Source organism: Narcine bancroftii, chromosome 12, assembly GCF_036971445.1.
Source record: "Narcine bancroftii isolate sNarBan1 chromosome 12, sNarBan1.hap1, whole genome shotgun sequence".
In the NCBI taxonomy this organism is placed as follows: domain Eukaryota; kingdom Metazoa; phylum Chordata; class Chondrichthyes; order Torpediniformes; family Narcinidae; genus Narcine; species Narcine bancroftii.
Genome location: NC_091480.1, coordinates 54162464 through 54188285, shown reverse-complemented (window position 1 = coordinate 54188285; position 25822 = coordinate 54162464). Strand labels below are relative to the sequence as shown.

The following is a 25822-nucleotide window of genomic DNA, read 5'->3' as shown; positions in this document are numbered from 1 at the left end:
TAACTGCGCCCCCTGTACACTAATCGTGCCTCTTCTACACTAACCGTGTCCCCTCTACACTAACCAATCCCCATCTACACTAACCATACCCCCTCTACACTAACCTTATCCCCTTCTACACTAACTGTGTCCCTCTGCATTAACCATGGCCCTTCTACACTAACCTTATCCTCCTCTACACTAACTGTGACCCTTCTACACTAACCATGTCCCCTCTACACTAACCATGCCCCCTCTACACTAACTGCGCCCCCTGTACACTAATCGTGCCTCTTCTACACTAACTGTGTCCCCTCTGCACTAACCGTGGCCCTTCTAAACTAACTGTGTCCCCTATACATTAACCAGGACCCCCTCTACACTGACCGTGTCCCCATCTATACTAACTGTGCCCACTGTCCTTCCATTGGCTTGGCTTCGCGGACGAAGATTTATGGAGGGGGTAAATGTCCACGTCAGCTGGGGTAAATGTCCACGTCAGCTGCAGGCTGACAAGTCCGGACAAGTCCGATGCGGGACAGGCAGACACGGTTGCAGCGGAAAATTGGTTGGTTGGTTGGGGTTGGGTGTTGGGTTTTTCCTCCTTTGTCTTTTGTCAGTGAGGTGGGCTCTGCGGTTTTCTTCAAAGGAGGTTGCTGCCCGCCGAACTGTGAGGCACCAAGATGCACAGTTTGAGGCGATATCAGCCCACTGGCGGTGGTCAATGTGGCAGGCATCAAGAGATTTCTTTAGGCAGTCCTTGTACCTCTTCTTTGGTGCACCTCTGTCACGGTGGCCAGTGGAGAGCTCGCCATATAACATGATCTTGGGAAGGCGATGGTCCTCCATTCTAGAGACGTGACCCACCCAGCGCAGCTGGATCTTCAGCAGCGTGGATTCGATGCTGTCGGCCTCTGCCATCTCGAGTACTTCGATGTTAGGGATGAAGTCGCTCCAATGAATGTTGAGGATGGAGCGGAGACAACGCTGGTGGAAGCGTTCTAGGAGCCGTAGGTGATGCCGGTAGAGGACCCATGATTCGGAGCCGAACAGGAGTGTGGGTATGACAACGGCTCTGTATACGCTTATCTTTGTGAGGTTTTTCAGTTGGTTGTTTTTCCAGACTCTTTTGTGTAGTCTTCCAAAGGCGCTATTTGCCTTGGCGAGTCTGTTGTCTATCTCGTTGTCGATCCTTGCATCTGATGAAATGGTGCAGCCGAGATAGGTAAACTGGTTGACCGTTTTGAGTTTTCTGTGCCCGATGGAGATGTGGGGGGGTGGCTGGTAGTCATGGTGGGGAGCTGGCTGATGGAGGACCTCCGTTTTCTTCAGGCTGACTTCCAGGCCAAACATTTTGGCAGTTTCCGCAAAACAGGACGTCAAGCGCTGAAGAGCTGGCTCTGAATGGGCAACTAAAGCGGCATCGTCTGCAAAGAGTAGTTCACGGACAAGTTTCTCTTGTGTCTTGGTGTGAGCTTGCAGGCGCCTCAGATTGAAGAGACTGGCATCCGTGCGGTACTGGATGTAAACAGCGTCTTCATTGTTGAGGTCATTCATGGCTTGGTTCAGCATCATGTACTTTAACTGTAACCCCCCCCCACTACATTATCCGTCTCCTCTGTACACTTAACGTACCTCATCTACACTAACCGTATCCCCCTCTACCCTAATCGTATCCCCCTCTTCACGAACTGTGCCCCCTCTACACTTACCTTATTCCCCCTCTACACTAACCCTGTCCCTCTACACTAACCATGTCCCTTCTACACTAACCTTATCCCACTCTACAATAATCATGTCCCTTCTTCACTAACCTTATCATCCTCTGCACTAACAGTGTCTCTCTAACTAACTGTGCCCCCCTCTACACTAACTGTATTACCCTCTATACTAACTTTGCCCCCTCTACACTAACCGTGCTCCCTCTACACTTACTTTATCCCCCTCTACACTAACCATGTCCCCTCTACACTAACCGTGTCTCCTTCTACACTTACCGAATCCCCCTCTACATTAACCGTGACCCCTACACTAACCGTATCCCCCTCTGCACTAACCATGACCCCCTCTACACTAATCTTATCGCCCTCCGCACTAACTGTGCCCCCTCTACACTAACCATATCGCCCTCTACACTAACCGTGTCCCCTACACTAACCGTGCCTCCCTATTCTAACAATGTCCCCTTTAACTCTGACGATTCTCTTTTTGAGTTGTTTCAATGATGTGGAACAACTGATACTAAAATTCTAAAGAGATGTGGAACATTGATTATGATTATATTGAGTGAACATTATGTCGTGGTTCAATTTTACATCAATTTGTCAAACTCTAAAAACAGAACAGGGATTAACTGGTGATAAAATGTGGTGATACATGCGTCTGATTGGAATCACATTGAACACATTGCACATTTTATTATTTCCTGAAGAATTGTGAGCTGATCCAGATTAAAAATTAGTGTTAAACATTAAAACTTTCTTTTCAGCTTTTTCTTTCCAATGCCAGCATGTACCTTGCTGAAAGTTTGGACTGGTGGGGGTTAGCTACAGTTCGGAAATCTCTCTACGCTGCCCCAAATTAGCGTAACCCATGAGCTCAGAGTGCCCCTGACTAAATCAAGGGGACATTTTCATTTCTCACACCCACTGGGCTAATAGCCACCCTGAGTGAGATTGTCCAATTAGTGCCAATTGAAAGTTTTCAACTTTGGACTTTTCTCTGTTGGGAACTGGCCTGTGCCTTTCAATGTTCCTTTCACTGAGAATTTTCCAGAAGCTGTCAGCAGCTAAGATTTTCACTCTATCAGTCTGGATAAAGTTGCATCCCAGAAATAAAAGGAGAGCATTTTCATGCATTACGTTTCCCACCTCTCACTTTTTGAGGTCTGATAATTACAGTCGGTTCGATTTGATTTATTTTCAGCCTTAAATTTACCTTCCTGCCCCACTTTATTTCCGTAAAAACTACTCATTATAGGCATGATATTTATTATTTGTGTTTCACTTGTATTCAGTCATCATCCAGGTGCCTCGCCGTTCGACATGGGCGATCGTGCCTCTCCATCCACCGCGATCTCTAACCCTCCGAATTGTAGTTGTTGTCTCCCGTTCTCCTTTGGTAAAGGCTCCATCTTTGAGGTGAGACTGTAGTCGATGTTGAGTTCATAATTACACAAGGGAAAAATACTGAAGTGGTTTCCCATTGCCTTCTTCAGTTGCAGTGTCCGTACTGGATGGGTATCCCTGGCCATTGATCAGCAGATTAATCTGCCCAGCGTTTTTAGTTTTACAACCGTAAATTCCAATTTGTAGAATCTGCCTGTTAAAAACCATCTACCGTCTGCAATCCATGGCTTCACATGACCCTGATTGGGAGGGTAAACTACACCTTGTCCAAGGGCGACCTGCAGGCTGTCAGATGGGAGGAGCGCTTTGCACCTCCTTTTGTTGAGCAATTGCGCAGCCTCAACATCGAAGCTATAAATGTTATTATCATATCAAAGATCTCTGTAAAACTTGAGCATTTCCATTAGTGAGTCAGCAAGTCACGAAATCAATGTTATCTCAGAATGGTTCACTGGTGGATTTTATGTGGCACCTCAAGTAAAATATCTTTTTTGGATGAATATGCCATCAAAGTGAAACATGTCAACTTTATGAACCCGTGGTTAGCACTGATGTCACAGTTATTTCTTTCCACAATCGTACTTGTGTAAAAGACTATGAGGATGTGTCTCAGTGGGTGATGCAGGCCTAAGTATCACTCTGCTTAGTGGCTAAGGCAGTGGTTCTTACCCTTTTTCTTTCCACTCACATCCCACTTTAAGTAATCCCTCTGCCATCAGTGCTCTGTGATTAGTAAGGGATTGTTTAAAGTGGGATGTGAGTGGGAAGAAAAGGTTTGAAAACCACTGTTTTAATTGTCCCTCATTGACTCGTTATGTGCATGGTTTCAGAACTCCAAAGGAAATGGGCCAATGACAATTTTTCTCAAGCAAAATATTTTGATAACAATTGGGTCAAGAGCAGTGGTTCTCAACCTTCATTTCCCACTCACAACCCCCTCCCCCCCCAGATCTCCCACTTGCCCTCACCCCTCTGACTCCTTGCCTCCAGCTCCCCACCCCCTTCCTTCCTGTCTCCTGTCAGTGCATTTTTCTCAATCCTCAGCCCCCTCCCCCCATTCACCTCTCTTCACCTTCTCCTCCTCCCCCTCCCACCTGTATCCCTGTCCTTTCATATTCCTCCATCCCCCCACCCCCACTCCCCCAACACCATCTGATTTTCAGCACAGCTGAGGAAGGGTTCAAGCTCATAACGGTGACCACCTTTTGCTTTCCATGGATGCTACGTGACCTGCTGAGTTTCTCCAGCACATTGGTGTTATGAACCAATGATGTGTACTCATTTATGTCGGCACTTAAGCATTCAAATACAAGGCCTTGTAATAACTCCACAATTATTTTTGGCATTAGAAAAGCATTGCGGCCCACACTAACACTGTGAAAGGCAAAGTTCATGGAACAGTAGCGCTAGGTTTCCCTGTGTCGACTGTCGGTTCCTGACTGAGATGTATGAGCAACATAGAAACTCTGCCACACCCACAGGAAAAAGAATCTCAGGGTTGTTCAGTATGTGCTGTCAGCTACGTACTCGGACTGCAAATCAGAACTTTGAGCCCTCTTCCAGGTTACTGCTGAATGAATGGATTCAGCAAGGATAGGACAGTGCGGAGAAGGTGCTCCCAAAGGAATCAAAATGTCCTGGATACGTCAGGGAAGAACAGTGCCTGGTGGGAGGCACAAAATTCATTGTTTCGCGGCGGCAACCATTTATATAAACCACCTTACAGAATAAATAAAAATAGTGCATGAAAAGTCAAAGTGAGGCAGTGTCTTTGGTTCATTGTCCATTCAGGAATCTGATGGCAGCGGGGAAGAAGCTGTCCTTGTGCCGTTGAGTGCTCGATTTTAGGCTCCTGAACCTTTTCCCCGATGGTAGCAGAGTGAAGAGGGCCTGGCCTGGGTGGTGAGGGTCTTTGAGGATAGAGGCTGCTTTTTTAAGACACGGCCTCATGTTGATGCCCTCGATGGAGTGAAGTCTGGTGCCTGTGATGTGAGTTAACAACCCTCTGGAGTTTCTTCTTGTCCTGAGCATTGGCACCTCCATATCAGACAGTGACACAACCTGCCAGAATGCTCTCCACGGTACAATTCATATGGTGATTGTGGGACTTCACTAGCGCAGAAAAAGGAGACGAGAGTGTGGTGAATGTCTGCCAAGCTGCCTGTCTCCACTCTGGCGAGCCTTGCTGTACTAACATTGGCTGTGCATTATCTCTACTGTTAAGGACACTCCCCTTGGATATAACTGTATATGCATCTATAGTCTTTCATTATTGTACCATGAGTTTCTGCTAATAAAAGCCATGATTATTGTTTGACCACATCGTCTTTGTCTACTTCATCAACTGGCACTTCAATGAGCGAAGTCAGCAGCTGTGGCCTGGACTGGTTCAGGCCTAGAAAGCAATGTGTGGTCACAGCCCTGAACTCCATTGGCAAAGCATTCAAGCTCATATCTAAAGTCAGAGGAGGTCACCAATGTCAGGAAGGAGCACAAATGCTGGCACTTTAAATAACACACCTGCAGGGGGTTTATAAAACTTGGCTGTTCTGTGAGGAAATAAGAACTGACATTTTTCAGATCAGAAAAGTTGAAATTCTCAATGCAGATAGAATTTGATTCAAACAAAACTCCTGCCAACAAAACAAAGAGTCCAGTTTCCTGGCAGGCATCAGGGCATCCAGAAATATGTGCAAACATGCTCTCCAATTTTTAACATAGAACCATAGAACTTTACAGCACAGAAAGCAGGCCATTTGGCCCTTCTAGTGTGTGGCAAACTATAATTCTGCCTTGTCCCACTGACCTGTGTCATAGCCCTCCATTCCCCTTCCATCCACAGACCTGTCCAAATTCTTCTTAAATGTTAAAATTGAGCCTGCATTCACCACCTCAGCTGGATGGTCGTTCCACACCTCACATTTCTCTGTGTGAAGAAGATCCCCCTAAACTTTTCCCCTTTCACCCTTAACCCATATTCTCTGGTTTGTATCTCACCAACCCTCAGTGGAAAAAGCCGACCTACGTTTACACTGTCTATCCCCCTCATCATTTTAAATACCTTGATCAAATCTCCCCTCATTCTTCTCCACTCCAGGGAACAAAGTCCTAACCTGTTTAACGGTTCCCTGTAAAGAGTCCTGTTTTGTTTGGGATTGATGCAAACCGATTTGCAGCCAGCAATACCTTGCCAAAACATCAATGTCAAAATCAAATTCACACCTGTCGGCACTTTCTTCATTGATGGTGGTGGATGGTAGGGGGGGGGGGGGAGTGGATGGGGGGAGGAAATATTGAATAGAATCCAAATTTGAATTCATTCAAATCTTAAATATTTCGATCAAATCAAAAGGCTTCCATTTCAATTGCTTTAATTTGAAACTGGAAACCACAGTAGCCTTTAACTGAAGAGAACTCCACACTGCAAAACATAAATATGTGGTGATGAAACTTGCGTTAAAAACCATAAGGCACACACTGGTTTACAACTGTTAAACTGATTTAAGCTGCTATTTAAATACCACAAATAATTCCCAAGGAATTGCTAAATAATTATCCCATAAGGTTTATGTTTGACCAAGTAAATTACCCAATTATCATGTCTTATTTCCATTTAAGTTTTAATTTATGATTATATACTTTTGTAAGTAGCAATTTACACTTGGAGGACTGCAATTGAATGTTGTATCACTGACAGCCATTCAGATGGTCCAAGTGCAGCTGAGCACTCACCACTTCCAGCTGCAGGGGTGTAAATCACTGTCGGTCGACAAGCTGAAGTTTGATTTCCAGTTCTACTGAAAGTGGCATTGCCTCATGGTGTTACACATCCCTACCCATACTCATTTGTTCTTCATCTTAGGTAGTTGCTCGGGATATTCATACAATGTAGGAGGCTATTCAGCTCATCAGAATACAATCCAGTCATTGTTGGGGATCAGGGGTGGAGAGGGTGAACACATTTAGGTTCTTGGGAGTCACCATCTCGGAGGATCTTTTCTGGACCCAACACACCAATGGCATCGTGAAGAAAGCATATCAGCCCCTCTACTTCCTCAGGAGCTTGCGGAGGTTTGGTATGACACCAGAAACCCCAGCAAATTTCTACAGTGTTGTGGTGGAAAGTGTGCTGACCAGCTGGTATGGGGGACACCAATACCCCTGAGCGTAAAGCCCTGCAAAAGGGAGTGGACACAGCCCAAGGCATCACAGGCAAAACCTTCCCCACCATCGAGAACATCTGCAGGGGACGCTGCCGTTGGAGAGCAGCACCAATCATCAAGGATCCACGCCACCCAGCACACACTTGGTTCTCAGTGCTGCCATCAGGAAAGAGGTGTAGGTACCAAAAGAATTGCACCACCAGGTTCAGGAATAGCTGCTCTCCCTCCACCATCAGACTCCTCAACACCAAACTCAATCAGGGACTCATTTCAGGACTTTGACTTGTGCATTTTGTTGATTTTCTTTTTGTTCTCTCTGTATTGCATAGTCAGTTTGTTTACATTCATGATCTGTTTACAGTTCTTTATTTACGTTCACACTGTGTACAGTTTATTCCATGTCAATTAGTGGTCATTCTGCCATGCCCACAAGGAAAAGGAATCTCAGGGCTGCATGTGATGTCACATATGTACTCTGACAATAAATTGGAAATCTGGTGCCAGCTCACCAAGCAATCCCATTCCTTCATTAATTCCCTCAATAGCTTACCTTCTCTACATACCCTGCCAACTTCCCTCATACCCGGTCACACATGTGCACGTAAGGGGTAAGGTAGGGCACGCCTTCTTTGAAACAAGTTTTGGAGGTGCGCTGTGAAACCTCTGGGTTACAGCTCAGGAGTTCAGAAGCACCATGCAGTGACAAAACATGGAGAGCAGAGTGGAGTAAAGAACAAGCCACACCAACAATTGAAGGCAACTGCTATATTAGCCACTTTGGAGCAGCAGTGAGATATATATCAGTTCTTGTTGCCAACCCAGGCCAGACCATTTCAAAACATTCCAATTTCCAGTCTTCTAATTTCACACTCAGATATTTCCTTTCCATGATTTCTCTGATTTCCATTGGTTGGGAATATGCCCGATACAAGGCCACTGGCCTCACCTTGATTGCTTTTTCTTTTAGCGGTGTAGAACATACTACAGCACCAGTGGCAGATTTACTACCACCCCTAGGCTGAGCTTTAGGAAGGCTCCCCCTGACTTTGCGCCCCCTGCCACACCCTTCGTTAAAGTGACATTAAGTAACATATTAGGGGTCTTCATAGTGGTCCATATTGACTCCTAGGGGCCGATGAGAGTATCCTAGGGGTTGCAAAATGGCAGGGGGTTGACAGACGCTGGGGGGGGGGGAAATTGAACTTTTGGGGTCAAAAGTAGAGTCCAAGGTCCCCGGTCCTGCCCGGGAGCTTAAGGTCCCTGCTCCTGCCCAGGCCCCCTTCCTTCTGGGGCCCTAGGCTTAAGCCTGCTCAGCTTAATGATTAATCTGCCACTGTACAGCACAGTACAGGTCTTTCGGCCCTCGATGTTGTGCTGACATATTTATTCCTACCAAAGATATATTTCATAACCCTCTATTTTTCTTCCATCCATGGGCCTATCTCTTAAATGGCCTTAATGTTCCTGCCTCCACCACCATCCCCAGCAAGGCATTCCAGGCCCCCACAACTCTCTGTGGAAAATGGTAATGGCTTGGGGTGGCTTCTGTAAGTGTCCATTCGATTAGCTCAGAATTACCGCTTCAGCCACAATGTCACCTTACACACATTTGCTTCCAATGTGCCTTTGCTTCTCAACTGAAGAATCCGATCTGTCTCAGTTATTAGGGTCTGCGGCCAGTCCACTTTCTATATTTCTACTCACACCCTTCCCCTTCCCCTCCCAGAACCAAATTAGGGATCTTCTTTCTCTCACAATCCACCCCATCAGTCTGCACATGCATCCCATCTTCCACCACTTGCATCGCCTTTTAGCCCCTTCCATCCACATTCCAGAGGTTCTGCTCCATCTGCAGCATCCAGGTTCACTTCTCAATTACGAATATCAGCCACTTTCTTTCCTGCAGCCCCTTCCATGAAAAGCCTGCCCCTTTATCTGCTTTTTTCTCACTGTCAAAGATCCATTTGCAGCCCACAATGAAATCTTATCTGCATCGGAAAGACACAATGCAGACAGATGGATCACTTTTAGTAATCCCTGACTAACCACAGAGCACCGATGGTGCCAATGGTGCTCTGTGGTCAGTCAGGGATTACTTAAAGTGGTATGTGAGTGGTGGGTGGGGGGGGGGGGGGGGAAAGGTTGAGAACCACTGGCTTAAGCTCTCTCTCATTTGTCACTTTCATTTTTCTTTCTTCTCCCTCCTGTTCAAATCCACTGAAGATCTGCATAATCGTTCAGCTGCTCCCATTGGGGAAAAAATCCAGGAGGATCAGAGCCAGCACCACCAGGCTGAGGAACAGCCTCTTTCCATGGGCAGTGAGAATGGAGAACGACCAAAGGAACTGCTCACACTGACCAGCCAAGACTCTCACATTCCTGAAACAATATTTATTCACTTACAGATGAAATACTTGTCCTGCATATGTATTGCTTGTCTGTGTGTATTATGTCTGGTTATGTGTCTGCGTGTGTTGCACCGAGGACCAGAGAATGCTGTTTTGTCGGGTTGTACTTGTACAATTGGATGACAATTATCAATAAACAATAAGGTCAAGGAACAGCAGCACCTTATCTCCTGATTCAGGATATTAAGACTTTCCTGACTGAACAGAGCTCAATAATTTCAGATAGTAACCTGATACTCTCATTTCCATCTCTTGACCTCTATTTATCTTGACTTACCACCCCCTAGGGCCTTACCCCCATCTCTTTTGTCATGTAATCTCTCCAATCTTCAATTTTATCAGAAATTTTTATTAATTCCTTCCACACCGTTCCGAATATTCCAGTTTGCCACTTAAGACTTGCTTTAGCTCTAACTTTTCCCAGATCTGAAAAAGAATCATTCATTTGAAACATTAAATTGTATTTTTTCTCTCCTCAGATACTGCCCAACAGTACAGTAAAATCCTGATACCTGGAATTCGAGCAACTGGCAAAATAAATCGAGGAAAATAAATAAGAATAAAATAATATGTAAAAAATACATAAGTTTAATTTTCTCTGAAGATGGTGAAGAAGGGAGCCAATATCCAGCCAGCGGAGGGAAAGCCTTGGTCGGGCTTTGCTCGTAGCAGCTGTTTGAATAAAGTTGTGTGAAACAGCAATGAGGGGGTCACCCAGGATAAAGAGCTGGCTGATGCCGCTTGCTGTTGTGGTGACTCTCTTAAAATGTCTCCTTATCACTGCTGAGTAAGAGTCGCCCCGGGGTCAGAGGCTTCATCTGTAAACTTGGGGGGAGGGGGATGATTAATTATCTATAATGCTATAGTTCATCTTCCGTGCGGCTCCGTGGAGGGGGAGGAACCTGTAGATGCTGCGACAGGTAAATGTTTTCAAAGAATGTGACTGAAAATAAAATATTTTTTCAGTGCATGTACAATGTAGTATTTTTGTCTTTTAGACTGTTTATTCTTAATGCAGGTGTATTAGTCAGGCATTGTAAGAATGAATCTCAAGCAACTGGAAAATACACTTAACTGGCATCTACCAATCCCCATAAGTGCCAGATACCAGGGGTTTTACTGTACTTATTTTTCCTTCTGTTATGAGCCCAGAGGATCCCAAATTCAAGCAGCAATAGAAATTCACCAAGACAGATGGTTATTTAAAAAAATGTTGCTTTTAATTATCTCGAAACATGAAAACAGAATCACACTTTAACATTACTATTAACTTCTTTCTTTCATCTTTGGCTTGGCTTCGCAGATGAAGATTTATGGAGGGGTAATGTCCACGTCTGCTGCAGGCTCGTTGGTGACTGACAAGTCCGATGCGGGACTGGCAGGCACGGTTGCAGAGGTTGCAAGGGAAAATTAATTGGTTGGTTGGGGTTGGATGTTGGGTTTTTCCTCCTTTGTCTTTTGTCAGTGAGGTGGACTCTGCGGTCTTCTTCAAAGGAGGTTGCTGCCCGCCGAACTGTGAGGCGCCAAGATGCACGGTTGGAGGCGATATCAGCCCACTGGTGGTGGTCAATGTGGCAGGCACCAAAAGATTTCTTTAAGCAGTCCTTAACCCCCTTCTAACTTAACCTCCTTCTAATTCTAAGCGCATGTGTACATAATGTGTGTGTAAGTTCAGAAAAGTTCTTTGATTCACAGTCCAATCTCACTTCTCATTCCTCCAAGTTCACTGGTTGCAGGCAATTCTTATACTGTGCACAGAATTTAACATTTATTAATCTTCACCAGGCTTTGGTGCTTGAAAGGTAAATGGTTAACGCTCAGGAAGGTTCTTGTCAGTTTTGTTGCTCATTGGACACACACAACTGATTCCTTTTGATTAGCCTCTTCAGTGTTTTGCTTCACTTCAGTCACTTTTTTGTCTTGCCCCATCAGAATTTTCCAGATGATAACCTCTTTTTTTCAGGTCACCACAGAATTCCTTTTTGTTTCCTTTATTTCAAGTGAAACGTTATGGCCAGTCCTCTCCTCTTGCATGAACCACAAGGGCTTCAACCAGGCTGAACTAAGAACTCACAACCTGGTTCAAATGGGGTTTTTCAATAAGCTTGCCAGCTTGTCCTGTTCCAGTCCAAGCTGCTGCTGCTGACTGTAGAACTGAATTCTCTCTCTCTCTCTCTCTGAGAAAACCACATGATCCTTTTAGAACAGTCAATTGCACTCAAACAGACTGCGACTCCGAACCTAATCTTCTGAGTTTGTTCGTCTGTTGCTTTCCAAAACAATAATCCATTACTCCACAGCACGTCCAATTAACACTTTCTTGTCAAGTCCTTATGGGCATTCTTCAAAGTATTTGCAAAGGCACTCGGAGCCTGGACTGTCTGACTTGAGCAGAGCTCTGGCATTTTAAATGTTTTGAAGTATTTGTATCTGTGTGTGACCTAAACTAAAAAAAACCTGCCCCAATTTATCTCTTTTAAAAAATATCTGCATACAATATAAATTCAACATAATCTGTCGCACTTCATTCTTCAATGAAATATTTTCATGAATAACTTACACTTTGTACCATAGGATCGAATTTTCAGCAGATGGGATTTCACAGGGCTGATAAAAATGACATGATTTAACTACTTGTTCTGCTGTTTGTTTCTTTTGGAACATAGAATCCAATAAAGTTTTACCTCCAGAAAAAAAAATGATCAGCACGGTTGATGTTTTGTAAAGCAACCATCAGCTCCAGTCTTCCCATTCTGTGCCATCACCTGACAACCATAGCTGGCTTTGATTTGCCCCAAACTGTATTTCTGTTGAGACCCGCCTTCTAAAATAGCAAAGTTTCAAGAAGAGCCAAGTTTCTTTGCTGCGGGTCAATTGAAGCCTAAAGCCAGCATGTTATCCAGACTCACTTGTGCAGTGATTTAGCACACCTCACTGGAGTCTGGATGCCATTGCATTTTGTTTAGGAAGTGCCTGATGCCCTCATCTAGGGTGAATATAAGAGGGGCAACCTTCCCATTGAGCGCGTGGATGAGGAAACTGAAATGCACTCATGCACCAAAGGGAGCATCTTGCTGAGCAGCAGGAATACCATTTGATGCCATGCATTCCTACAGGATCATTGAACATTCCTGTGGGCTGCTTTAATGATTCTGCATTTTTCAGAAATATAATTCTTGAAGAGGATTTCCATGATATTACCGTGATGGAGACATGATAAAAAATCTCCCAGATGAGATCATACACCTGAGATTTTTGGTAATTTTTGCAATGGACTGCGCCGGGTGAAAGGGCAGAGAGAGGAAAGCTCATTTCCTTGAGGAGTGGGCGTGATCTACTTGGAAAAGAAAACATCATTATTGCCAGACGGGACTTTTATGTTGCTGCAAATCGCCACAGACTTGTCATTTTACTGAACTGGAGCTGCACATCAAAGTGGATCCCATTGTTTTGGGATCAGCTCAATGGATGAGCTATTTGAATCCAATAAATTTTATAAATACTCTCAACTCAACTAAAACCCTCACCTGCAACAAATTTCAAGAACTAACGCAGCATATTCACACATGAAATGAAGGTAAAAGATGTTAAAAATGGAGCTACCTCTTCACTTCCCAATGTCACTCAGGTTATTTCTTTGCTGCCTTATATTATGCTTCACGAGTACTTGTTACTAGCAATCAATGAAGGTTCTTCCTTTGACATATCATGAGTGGAGAAAATCAAATTTTCTTTAATGAGAACATAATCCATGCCATACTCATCAATCTGCTGCATCACGGACTAGAATAAACAGTTCAACAAAGTTTCTCCCCATTCCTCCATGATAGAGTAAATGGATTTAAAATGCAGGGCATCGACTCAAATTATTTCAGACAATATATTTCAGACCGGTTCACATTCTTTGTATTTCACTGGTTACATCGGCTCAGGAATGATTAAATTCATACACTATTTGCATTTGTGCTCAAAGTTTTCTAAACCTATATCTTATACTGAACAACTCAATGCTAAACATATATCCACTCGTCATTTGTTCAAAAGTATTAGCCAAGTTGAAGTTCGAGCTTATTGCCATCTGACTGTACAAGCACAACCTGATGAAACAGCGTTCTCCAGTCCTCAGTGCAAAACACACAGACACACAACCAGACACAACACAAATGCAGGACAAGTATTCATATAGGCAAATAAATAAATAAATAAATGTTGTTTCATGAATGTGAGAGTCTTGGAGGGTTAGTTTATTTGGTTGTTCAGCCTGTGAGAAAAAAACTGTTCCTCAGCCCGGTGGTGCTGGGTCTGATCCTCCTGTATATCTTCCCCAGTGGGTGCAGTTGAAAGGTGCTGTGTGTGGGATGGAAGGGGTCCTCAATGATCCCAGTAGATCATGTCGATGGGGGGGAGGGAGACTCCAGTGATCCTCTCTGCCACTCTTCTGGTCTTGTGGATTGACCTCCAATCCACTTCTCCACAGCAACTGTACCGCACCGTGATGCAGCCGGCCAGGACACTCTTGATAGATCTCCTGTAGAAGGTTGACATAATGGTGGTTGGTAGCCTTGCCCTCTTTTGTCTTCTCAGAAAATGCAGTTGCTGTTGCACCTTCCTGACCAGTGAGGAGATGTTGTATCCACGATAGGTCACTAGTTAAGTGAATTCTGAGGAACTTGGTGTCTCCACTCTCTCCACTCCAGAGTTGTTGACATGTAGTGGAGGGTGGTCGTTCCTGGTCCTCCTGAGGTCCACGACCATCTCCTTCATCTTGTCCATGTTGAGACTCCGGTTGTTACTCTCGCACCATTTCACGAGATTTTCCACCTCTTCTCTGTTGTGCGACAGTGTTATTTGATTTAGCAACCCTTTAGAAGTTTTAGTTATCTGCAGTTCTCACTTATTTGATGGACTTTTTTTTCCTTTGGCTAGATACTGAGTTCATCAGGGTTTTGTAACACTGAACAGCAACAGAATAAAACAAAAATATTTTTGGCCATAAAATAATATATAGCTTATCATATCATTGTGGTACACTTGGTACATTGGATATTTAAAAATATATTGTGGATTTCTTTTGAAATTTTAATTAACATAATTGCAAAAACTTTTTCTCTAAAATAATGGGTGAAAATTGTGAAACAGAAAAATTTACAGATGCCAGGGTCCAGTGCAGGACTCAGAGGAGCTCAGCTGGTGCAAACTATCACATGCATTCGTCTTGCAATATTGCTCCAGAATCTAAATGATTTTCCACTGAAGGCAACAGTCTGTTTTTTAAAAAAACAGACATAATATGTTGTGAATATTTAGCAGGTCATTTAGTATCTGTGCAGAAAAACAAAAGAGCTAATATTTCAGGCCAATTACACTGGACAACGAAGATTTTGCTTCCTGAACATTTTTGGGTGCATTTGATGGATTTGGGCTGTTGATCACAAAAAATAAAATCAACTTAAAAGTTTCCTATCACATACCATGTTTTAGATATAACCTATTTTTGTGATTTCCTGGCATATTTTAAGTCCACTTCAAGCAGACAAAACCATGAAATGCAACATGTCGTTGAAAATTCATTTCCTGCATTCGCACGTGGACTCCTTCCTGGCTGATCTTGGTGCCATCAGTGACGGACACGGTGAAAGGTTTCACCAGGACATGACAACTATGGAAAAGCGGTGTTAGGGCCAACCAACTATTGTTGGACACTGACACGAGAAGCATCAGATGCCAAGAACAAACAAAAACCAGCGGCAAAATCTTTTTTTTAGGTCAGTTAAACTAACGCAATATGTCAGCATCATTATACGATTAAACAAGGTAAATTCAGTAAAAGTTAATTTAATGTTTCTCCAACTTCCTACATGATACAGCAAATCTGAAATGATCTTTGCGTTCAGCTTGAAGTCATCGATCATCAATCCCAATTTTTTTTTCAAGAAGCAAACCTTTTGAAAAAAATTGTTGTCCAGTGTCACCTATCACCAACAATCATGAAAACTCATCAACCTTTTTCTTTCAGATTTCCAGCCTCTGTAGTATTTTGTTGTTCTTCTCTTTGGCTTGGCTTTGCGGATGAAAATTTATGGAGGGGGTAAATGTCCACGTCAGCTGCAGGCTCGTTTGTGGCTGACAAGTTTGATACGGGACAGGCAGACACGGTTGCAGCGGTTGCAGGGGAAAATTGGTTGGTTGGGGTTGGGTGTTGGGTTTTTTCTCCTTTGTCTTTTGTCAGTGAGGTGGGCTCTGCGGTCTTCTTCAAAGGAGGTTGCTGCCCGCCGAACTGTGAAGTGCCAAGATGCACGGTTTGAGGCGATATCAGCCCACTGGCGGTGGTCAATGTGGCAGGCACCAAGAGATTTCTTGAGGCAGTTGGGTAACATTTAAATAACATTGATTCCCTTTCTTGGGATTGGCACACTATTGTGAAATGGCCAGTGCATCCAGATTGAGAACTAATACAAAGGTGATAAGAAGGTAACAATAGCAATTGCAGTTAAATCTGCAGTGGGTTAGCATTGCACTTACACCTATCTGGTGGGCTCAGCTCTGGCCACGACCGATGGGGCAAAATGATTGTCTCTATAAGGAGCCGACATGGAATGCAGTTGGATGGTCTCGACTTTGTTCCTTGTCCACTTGGCTGCACACTACAAGCAGTGCACTAATTGTCTTCAAATTGACACTTTTTCTTGGAGAGGTCTTAAAGACAGCTATGGAGGGAAGTGGAAACACTACACAGCCTACTCTTCTCCATTTGGGGTCAATGCATGTAGCTGCACAGAGCACAAGGAGATGCCCTGTGCCCACAGCCATACTACACACTTAATGCAAGAACTTTGGATGCTGGTGGCCTGAAGCATAAAAAAGTTCCACTTTCAATCAGCAACAAACCTCAACCCTGGTGAACAACAAGAATTTCAACCAAAAGGTCCACAGCTTGTCCTGATTTAAAATTAAAGCTTGATGAGATGTTAATTTTACAAGCAATGACCAAACAAATCAGGTGGGAACCCAATAAAACATGAGAACGGAACAGATGAGGGCGGGCGACACACCCTGAATTTGTGATTCAAGGTGATACCTTGAGAGACCAAAATTCAATTGCTGACTTTAAAAAGACAGTAAAAGCCCAGTAAGGTTGAAAGGGCACAAGAAGGCATGAACAGAGAGGAGAACGTCCTCTTCAGATGCACTTTTGATCTTGTATTTTAAGAAGTTGTTTTAATTAAAATAAACAGTTATATTTTGTGAGAGAGAAGAGTAAAAACAGAATCCCATCACTATTCAGACCTATGACAAATAAATCAAGAAGGGGGGATTCCTGTATGATTCAACTATGCAATGGAGATAGATTGGAAAGGACACTGATCAATGTCTGTTATCAGGACCTGCAGCCTTGCAGGTCCTCTCCCTCTGCAGCGCTGGACAATGCCCTGTGGTGGAAAGTGAAAGGTTTTAATGTGCACTTACTGGTCTAGCTGGCCAATTTGCCTGAAAGTGTGAAGTGAACCTAAAGGTTTGTAAAATACATTAGTATCGAAGGTAGAAGATATGTGCGACTGAAATTGCATTTCACCTTCTGGTGCACTGATCAGATGCTGGGTATATATATTAATGTCCGGTCGTAAGTGTCCACGAAGGTCAAAGGTTTGCCCTGAAGCTGCAAATTCTGTCACCAATGGAGGAATACAATATGCAACTTGTGAGGAGACGTCATTGGGTTACTGGAAGTGCCAAGACAAATTTCCTGATGGCCACAATGTTGGGGCAACCTGACCTACGTCCAATCATTTTAGTGTTTGACTGTAATGGATCCAATTTCTCAGATGTAAAGTTGAAACAGTCCCTTCACGCAGTGAGCACATTAATTTCTAAAGACTTGGCATAAGTAGACCTTGTGCAACACACAGAGTTGGAGAAATTCAGCAGGTCACAGTGTGTCTGTAGGAAGTAGAGGGATATACCCAAGGTTTTGGGTCTGAGCCCTTCGTCAAGGTATAAGCAAAGAGCAGGTAGGCGCCTGAATCAAAAAGTGGGGGAAGGAGAGGAGAGGAGAGGAGGGAAGAAGGGGCAGGGGGAGGTGCACAGCCAACAGACAAGGGAGTCATGGGTGGGAGGGCAGAAGAGGAAAAAGCTGGGAATGGGGGGGAGCTCTCTGAATGGAGAGGGAAGGGGGTGGGGAGCTGAAGGAAAGGAGACAGAGGGATGGAGAAAGAGAAAGGGAGAGAGAGAGAGGTGGGGGGAAAGGCCTAATGGAAACTGGAGGTCGGTGTTGCCTGTTTGGAGAGTACCCAAACAGAATATTAGGTGTCGTTCCTCCAATTTGTGAGTGGACTCGATTTGGCAGCGCTTGGGGTCATGGACAGACATGTCGTGTGTGGAAATGGGGTGTAGAATTGAAATGGTTGGCCACTGGGATATTCGCGTTATTGAAGCTAACAGAGCAAAGGTGCCTTATTATTTCAGTTTTAAACAAGACAAATGCTGTTTCAAATTGATAAAATATATTAAGGTTAAACAGGAAATTGCACAGAGGCAGTAAATCTGAGTTGCATTAGTTCTGAAAGACAGACTGGTAGTGGATATCACCCACATGTTTGGGGCTCATTCACCTTTATCTAAAGTGTCGATATTTAAATTAAAAACATCAAATATCCTGAAGATTAACTGGCAATTTGGGTCCAGCTAATCAAATGGTAATTTCCGTATGACATCAGCTTCCCATGAAGACTCCCGGTTCTGGCGCACAACCCAGTATTGCAGAAAGGTTCCAGACCTGACTCTCATTCTGTTGGAAGCTTTTACAAGATGGTGGATCCATGTAATTTTTGACTTTGGCAATGAGGCATTAAATTAAAAAGGCCAGCTATTTGCAAAAGCTCAGAAGGTCGATTTAATTGGAATCTTTCAAGATTTCTCCCACCTTGAAAGACCCACGCCACACAGCACACGCTCTGTTCTCGCTGCTGCCATCAGGAAAGAGGTGTAGGTGCCACAAGACTCGCACCACCAGGTTCAGGAACAGCTGCTCCCCCTCCACCATCAGACTCCTCAACAACAAACTCCATCAAGGACTCATTTAAGGACTCTGACATGCACTTAATTGATGTTTTTCCCTCTCTGTATTGCACAGTTATTTCTTTATCTGTTTATAGTTCTTGTTTGTTTACATGTTTACACTATGCACAGTTTATATTTTCCTGCCGTGCCTGCAGGAAAAAGGAATCTCAGGGTTGGATGTGATGTCAGGTAGGTTCCTGACCATACATCTGAAATCTGACATCCAAAACACAACGCTTATATACAACTGCAAAGAGAAAGAAAAACAATCTTTCTCCACACATTTTAACAGAAAGTATTTGAATTATCAGCATTTATTTCTGCACAATAGCTATTTAGAATACACAGTACACATGCAACATTATCTTCATGCACTGATGGGGACAAAGAGTAGAAAAGCAAGGGAGACCATTCTAAATCCCAGTTTCAATCTCAGCTCATTTTTTTGGCCCCCAATCTCACACACCACATTTCAGGAAGAATACCTGGGGCTGAAAGAGAGGCCACAGAAGATGCAGCACAAGGGGCAAAGAGAGAGTGGAGACACTGCATTTATTTTCATTGTAGTTACGAAGGTGAAGGAGATGTTCACAATTATGCCGAGGAAGAGGGGACTGGCAGAAGGAACCGGTTATGGCTGACAGGAGGATCTGGAACCAAAGAACTCAAGACAAAGGGCAAAAATGCCAGAAGAAAAATCAGATTTTTAAAAGAAAAATATGAACGAATGAGAAGTTTATTGCCATATAATCAGTACAATGTCGAGATGCAGTGAATGTTTAATATTGCAGCTTCCCTGGTACATAGAACTCACAACAGAGAGGAAAAAAAGGCAATATAAAATGAAAATAAAATTCACAGTCACCGTGATTGAAGTCAAACACAACGCTGGAGAAACTCAGCAGGTCAAACAGTGTCCTTTATGTAGCAAAGATACAGACACATAACCAATGTTTTGGGCTTGAGCCCTTCATCAAGGTTTGTAGAATCATAGAACCATAGAACACTACAGCACAGAAACAGGTCCCTCCTAGTCTGTGCCGAACCATTTTGTTTTGCCTCGTCCCAATGACCTTTACCTCCATACCACTCCCATCCTGTCCAAATTCTTCTTAAATGTTAAAATTGAGCCAACATTCACCACCCCAGCTGGCAGCTCATTCCACGATCCCACTGCTCTCTGTATGTGAAGAAGTTTCCCCCTAAACTTTTCCCCTTTCACCCTTAACTCATGTCCTCTGGTTTGTATCTCACCTGCCCTCAGTGGAAAAAGCCGACCTACATTTACTCTGTCTGTCCCCCTCATCATTTTAAATACCTCCATCAAATCTCCTCTCATTCTAAGCTCCAGGGAATAATGTCCTAGCCCGTCCCTGTAACTCATATTCCTAAGTCTGAGCATATTCTTTTTTTTATTTCAAATTTCCAGTATCTGCAGGCTTTCCTGATTTTTTAGGATTCATCTCTTGAGCTGAGTGAACCTTTTCTGCTGTTGAATTATATTGTTTTTTTTTAATATTCACAGTTGTGCTTGATATAAACAGATGAGGTAGTTTTGCAGTCATGTTATGGGGAGATTGCTGTGTGAGGGGGGTAGAAAACCTCTTCTTGAACCCAGAGGTGCTGGGCATTTATAATCTGGAATGTGTTGCTCGAGAGCGGTGGACACAACTTCACAAGGAAACTGGTTGCAGTGGGAGAGAGATCGGGATGGTGAGAGCAGCAAGTGGGACGAGTTAGGAGCTCTGTCAGAGATCGAACACAGGCATGAGGGGCTGAAGAGCTTCTAGGACTGTACCATCCCCTCAACACCAATTCACCATCTGGGCTTTGTGAAGGCGAAGCCTTGCCGTGGCCGGCGGGTGCTCACACTGGGGATAGAAGGGCGAGGACGAGCGCCTCCAACACAGCACTCTGACTCGCTCGCTTATCCACGGAAGAGATGCACAACCGAGAAAGACTCCGGGATTTCTCAGTCAGTCTCCCACCTCCCCCCCCCCCCCCCAACCACCCCCGCCACACCAAGCTCCTCTCCCAACAAATTACCACCCCCGAAATCTGCAGACATTAGAACATAGACCACAGTGCAGGCCCTTCAGTCCACCTTGTTGTGCCAACAAATATAAACCTACTCAACCATCTCCCCACCTCGCATCCTGTAACCCTCTATTTTTCTAGCATTCATGTCTCTTAAACGCCCCTCATGTTCCAGCCTCCACCACCACCCCTGGCAATGCAGGCACCTCAACGAAGTGTCTATGGGCAATTCAGGAACCACTATGCACCCACAACTCGAGAACATTGAACACTGCAGCCCAGTACCGGCCCTTCAGCCCTCAATGTTGTGCTGACCAAATAAATTCGAGACCCTTCCTTACTTCGTAACCCTCTATTTTTCTTTCATCCATGTGCCTGTCTTAAACACCCCTCATGTTCCAGCCTCTACCACCACACCTGGCAAGGCATTCCAGGCCCCCACAACTCTCTGTGAGAAAAACATACCCCTAAACTTTCCCCTCCCTCCCCCCTTAACTTTGTACAGATGTCTCCTGGTGTTTGCTGATCCTGCGCTGGGAAACAGGTGCTGGCTGTTCACGTTATGGATGCCTCTCAGAATCTTGCAGACCTCTATCAAGTCTTCTCTCATCCTTCGACAGTCCCAGTTCTCCCCCACAAGGCTTATTTTTCAATCCGGGCAGCATGGTCTCTGCATTCCAGACAACCCACGACTCTCTGCGTAAAACAATCCCCCCCCCCCCCCCCGACATGCCCTCTAGACATGTCCTCCCCTCACCCAACCATCCTCCTGATGGTGGGGAACTGGCCAGCCGCCCCCATCTGGGTCGCCAATTTGGGCTGATGTGAGCTGGCTGCAACTTTGCGCACCGGACAACCTTGGCAGGCGCTTGCTTTTTGCAGCGAACTTACCTGGCCATTCTTGCACAGATCGGCCCACATGCTGGTGCCGTCCCCTCCTCTCATCAGGACGTGGTAGGTGAAGAAGTAGATACCAGGCACGGTGCAGGTAAACTTGCCCGTGGACGCTTCGTAGTGGTTCCCGACGTTCGTGACCACGTCGTCGAACTTGAGGATCTCGTAGCCCTCGTGTGGTTTCTTGAGGCCGGCATAAAAGGCAATCTTCGGGCTGTGGAAAGCCGCGCTGAACGTCCCAGCCCCCGAACCCGGCGGCCCGGGCTTGGCCAAATCTCCCCAGTCTCCGGGCGGACCTCGCGGGCCAGGGGGACCCGGTTCGCCCGGGGGTCCCCTGGCTCCAGGTTTGCCCCGGCGACCCTGCTCTCCTTTGCTCCCGTGGACGAAGGGCGGAGGGGACATGACTGCGAGGTCCTGGATGGCTTCTGCCGCCGTGGAGCTGGGCTTGGGGCTGTAGGGCTCGCACACCATCCTGCAGCTGCCCAGCATCTCGTAGTGCGCTGAAGCCTTGGAGCTTTGGACCAGCAAGGGGATAGCGACGAGCAGAATCAAGACCATGACGACCCCGATTGCCGCTCCAATCACCCTCTTCCTCCGGTTGATCCTGGACGCAGCCAGAGTCAAAAAATCGCTCTCACTTTTGGAAGTAATGGTGAACGATTTACTGGAGGAGAGATCTCCCTGGTTCGCTGTTCGAGACAGAAGATGTTTCTGGGTGGGGGTGGGGAAGATCAGGATTTTCTGGAGAAAGTTTTGCTCTTCGTTCCCCTGCCACAACCAGAGTCCATCGGCGAGGGGAGGCAGCTCGGAGTGTCTGCTCCCTCAGGTTGCTGCAGAGCTCTGACGAGGGAAAGGGGGTTTTTGTGTGTGGACAATCTGAGCGACCCCTGCCTTCAGATCGTATGAAATCGCATCTTCCTGACGCCAGCCGCCCTCGGCTACGATCGCGAATCTTCGCAGAAGTGCGGCCAGGTCTTCAACAAACTTCTTTAAAAATATATCAGGGCAGATAAAATTCTTCGGGTATTTAAATTGTCCACAAGTGATGCATTTCAATAATCTCAGCCCTAATTTATTTAAACCACACGATCTTATCAGACTTATTTATTTTCGCTGGCTGAAGAAATTTATTTGAAGTCAAGGATTATATATTAACTGACATGATGGAAACTGCAGAACTTAGTATCACCTTCCCCCCGCCCCCCACCACCGCCTTTCCATCCAGGGCTTCTTTCTTCATCGGACACCTCTCACGGTCTTGACATCTCTCCCTGGCTCTCTGGGAGACTGTTTCTCTCCCTCCCTGCAACACCCCCCCACCCCCCCTCTCTCTAACCTTTCCCTAGGTTAACTCAAAAAGACTATTTACCTCCCTGTAACACCTCTCCGTCTCCGTCTGGGACTCATCTCTCTCTCTCTCTCTCTCTCTCTCTCTCTCTCACTCACACACACACACTTAGCAAGAGATAAACGATAAAATTAGCCGGTTTAATTTTAATACCCCCCCCCCCCAGACTAGATTGCCCTGTAAAAACAGCTTTCAGTAGCAGCTTCAAGGCAAAGTGCTGTGTCCCATTGAATTACTTAATTGGAATTTGATCACCGAACCCGCAGATGATGAAATTTCCACGTCGATCTCAGTTTAAACAAAAAACAAGCCTAAAAATCTCATTTGGGACAAATCTCATTTGGGACAATGCTTGGCCACTAAGCTGTCCCCCCTGCCCTCCTATCGCCCGGTGGCTGTTTATTTTTAAACGAGTCTCTTTTTCCAGTCTCTTGGTGGTGGGGGGGACCCGTGATTGCGACCGGCGGCTGGAACTGATGATGTTTGCACTCAATCCTGCTTTTTAGCACCAGTTGCAGCGAGACGAAGGTGCAGCTTTGAACGCGGCGCATTCCCTCCTGCCCAAGAAACTTCCTATTTTTGTTGACTGTGGAACAAAATCGATTTAAAAGAACGATGCCTGTGTTGGTTTGAGCTCTGAATTTGCTTGTGAACGAACGAACAGTCCGCCTTTAACGGATGCACGATATTCGCCCCAGCCTATTGAAGATTTATCTGCGTCCGTTTCATGAGACTATGACACCTCAGCTGTGAAATAACCGAACTTACCTCTGGGACCGAGGAGATATATTCTCCAGTGTGAGCTGGGGAATTGGGGGTGGGGGGCAAGAGAATATTTCCTTGCAAACCCAGACCCCGTGGAGACGCTGGACCAAGCTTTATTAATTGTCCTTTTCGCTTGATAAACACGCACAGGAGACCCATAGACCGCAATCAATATAATTTCCAACCAGAATTAATCATTGTTATCCAAGCAGATGTGGCGATTCGAAAATATTCTCGCCAGTAAAACAAAGTTTGATTTGTTAAATAAAAGTATTCAATTCCAAGATTAACGATTACGGGTGTCCCCCCCCAACCCCACCCCAATTAGCTTCAACGGATTCTTGTAAAATGTACTGTAAAGTTTAAATAGGGATGGTTAATAGTGGCCTTAATTAGGTTTGAAGGATTCCAAGTGGAACGATACTCGCTGCCACGGGGAGGTCTGCAGAACCCAGTTAATTGGCTGTGTTTGACCCCTGTTGTCTTTAAAAAAAATGTTCACGGTTGCAAATTCACTGGGGTGAAGAATATGAGAAGGAGACTAGAGCTAAACTTGGTCACTGGGGTCCGGCAAGGAGGGCTCCTTGGTGCTGGCTGGAGCCTTGAAGGAGGGGCTCAGTCCCGAAACGTTCACGACGTCTGCAGACTCCGGCGTTACACTGGGGGTCAACCCAACCAAACCAAAAAAAAATCCCAATCGAAAAACACCCCAGAAGATATTGTCACAAGAATTTTAATGGCAATCTTTGTTAAATCCCAATCACAGCGCTCACGCGATTAGACCGAATATGCAACGAAGGGTTAAGAGACTTGCTGGGATGTGGAAGAAGATTTTATTGATTACAAAAGGGGGCAGGTTACATCTGGATGTAAGGTTCTGGTTGGCATACACCGTGCCTCGGTGTTAGGGTCTAGCTCACCCAATATCAGAGCATCGACAGGGCAGGAAGCTGCACTCTGATTTCTTCTGGCAAAATCCACACAGCCAAATGTTTTGGACCCGTGTCGAGACCTCGTCCCCAACCACCTGTGGCCATTCGTTCGGCCGGGCCAGCCTGTTTTGCTTTCCCCACCTCTGTTCCCGAGGTTTCCAGTGAGCACATTCCAGGGAGGACACCTCTGGCCGCTAAGGTCTCACCACTGACTGACACATCTGTGCTCTGTTGGGCGAAATTAAATTCCAAATGCCTCCCCCCACCCCACTACTCCCACCCCTGAAAACAGTCAGCCTGTTCTGTCAAAGATCAGTGATGGTAAATGCTCTGTTTAAAAACTCCCTTTGAAAGTTGCACCTTTTGGATGGTCCTGCTTCTCAATTTCCCATCCAAATCGCTTTATTTGATATGCCTCTGCATTAAATTTCATCTTCCCACTGCTGCCTCATTTCACCAAATTTCCCCCTAAACTCTGACCATTCTCCTTGCTGTCTTCTACCATCCAGATTCCAGATTTATTGTCAGAGTGCACACATGACATCACATACAATCCTTTTTCCGGCAGGCAAGGCAGAATTACCACTTGTTGGCAGTGGAAAAAACTGTACTCAAGGTACAGACAAAGAAATGTAGACAAACTGACTGCAATATAGAGAGTGAAAAATCAATCAAGTCCACAAGTCAGAGCCCTTAAATAAGTCCCTGATGGAGTTTGATGTTGAGGAGTCTGGTGGAGGGGGAGCAGCTGTTCCTGAACCTGGTGGGGCGAGTCTTGTGGCACCTACACCTCTTTCCTGATGGCAGCAGTGAGAACAGAGCATGTTCTGGGGGGCGTGGATCCTTGATGATTGCTGCTGCTCTTTGACAGCAGCGTTCCCTGTAGATATTCTCGATGGTGGGGAGGGTTTTGCCTGTGATGGCTGTGTCCATTACCTTTTGCAGGCCTTAACTTTCCGGATATTGGTGTCCCCATCCCAGACCGTGATGCTGCCGGTCAGCCCACTTTACACCACACATCTGTAGAAAATTTGCCAGGATTTCCAGAGTCCTAACCAAACCTCCGCAAACTCCTGAGGAAGTAGAGGCTTCAAAGCTTTGTGTGATCCTT

The 25822-nt window shown here is 45.3% G+C and overlaps 1 protein-coding gene across 1 annotated transcript in view; it reads right to left on the bottom strand.

Moving 5' to 3' along the window:
• Positions 1 to 22247, bottom strand: part of LOC138747617 (complement C1q-like protein 2) — a 143880-nt gene extending 121633 nt beyond the window's left edge. Inside the window, exon 1 of the mRNA XM_069907002.1 lies at positions 21664 to 22247. Coding sequence (XP_069763103.1) covers positions 21664 to 22224 — 561 coding nt within the window. The 5' untranslated portion in view covers positions 22225 to 22247. The remainder of the gene's footprint in view (positions 1 to 21663) is intronic.
• Between the last annotated feature and the right edge of the window lie 3575 nt (positions 22248 to 25822).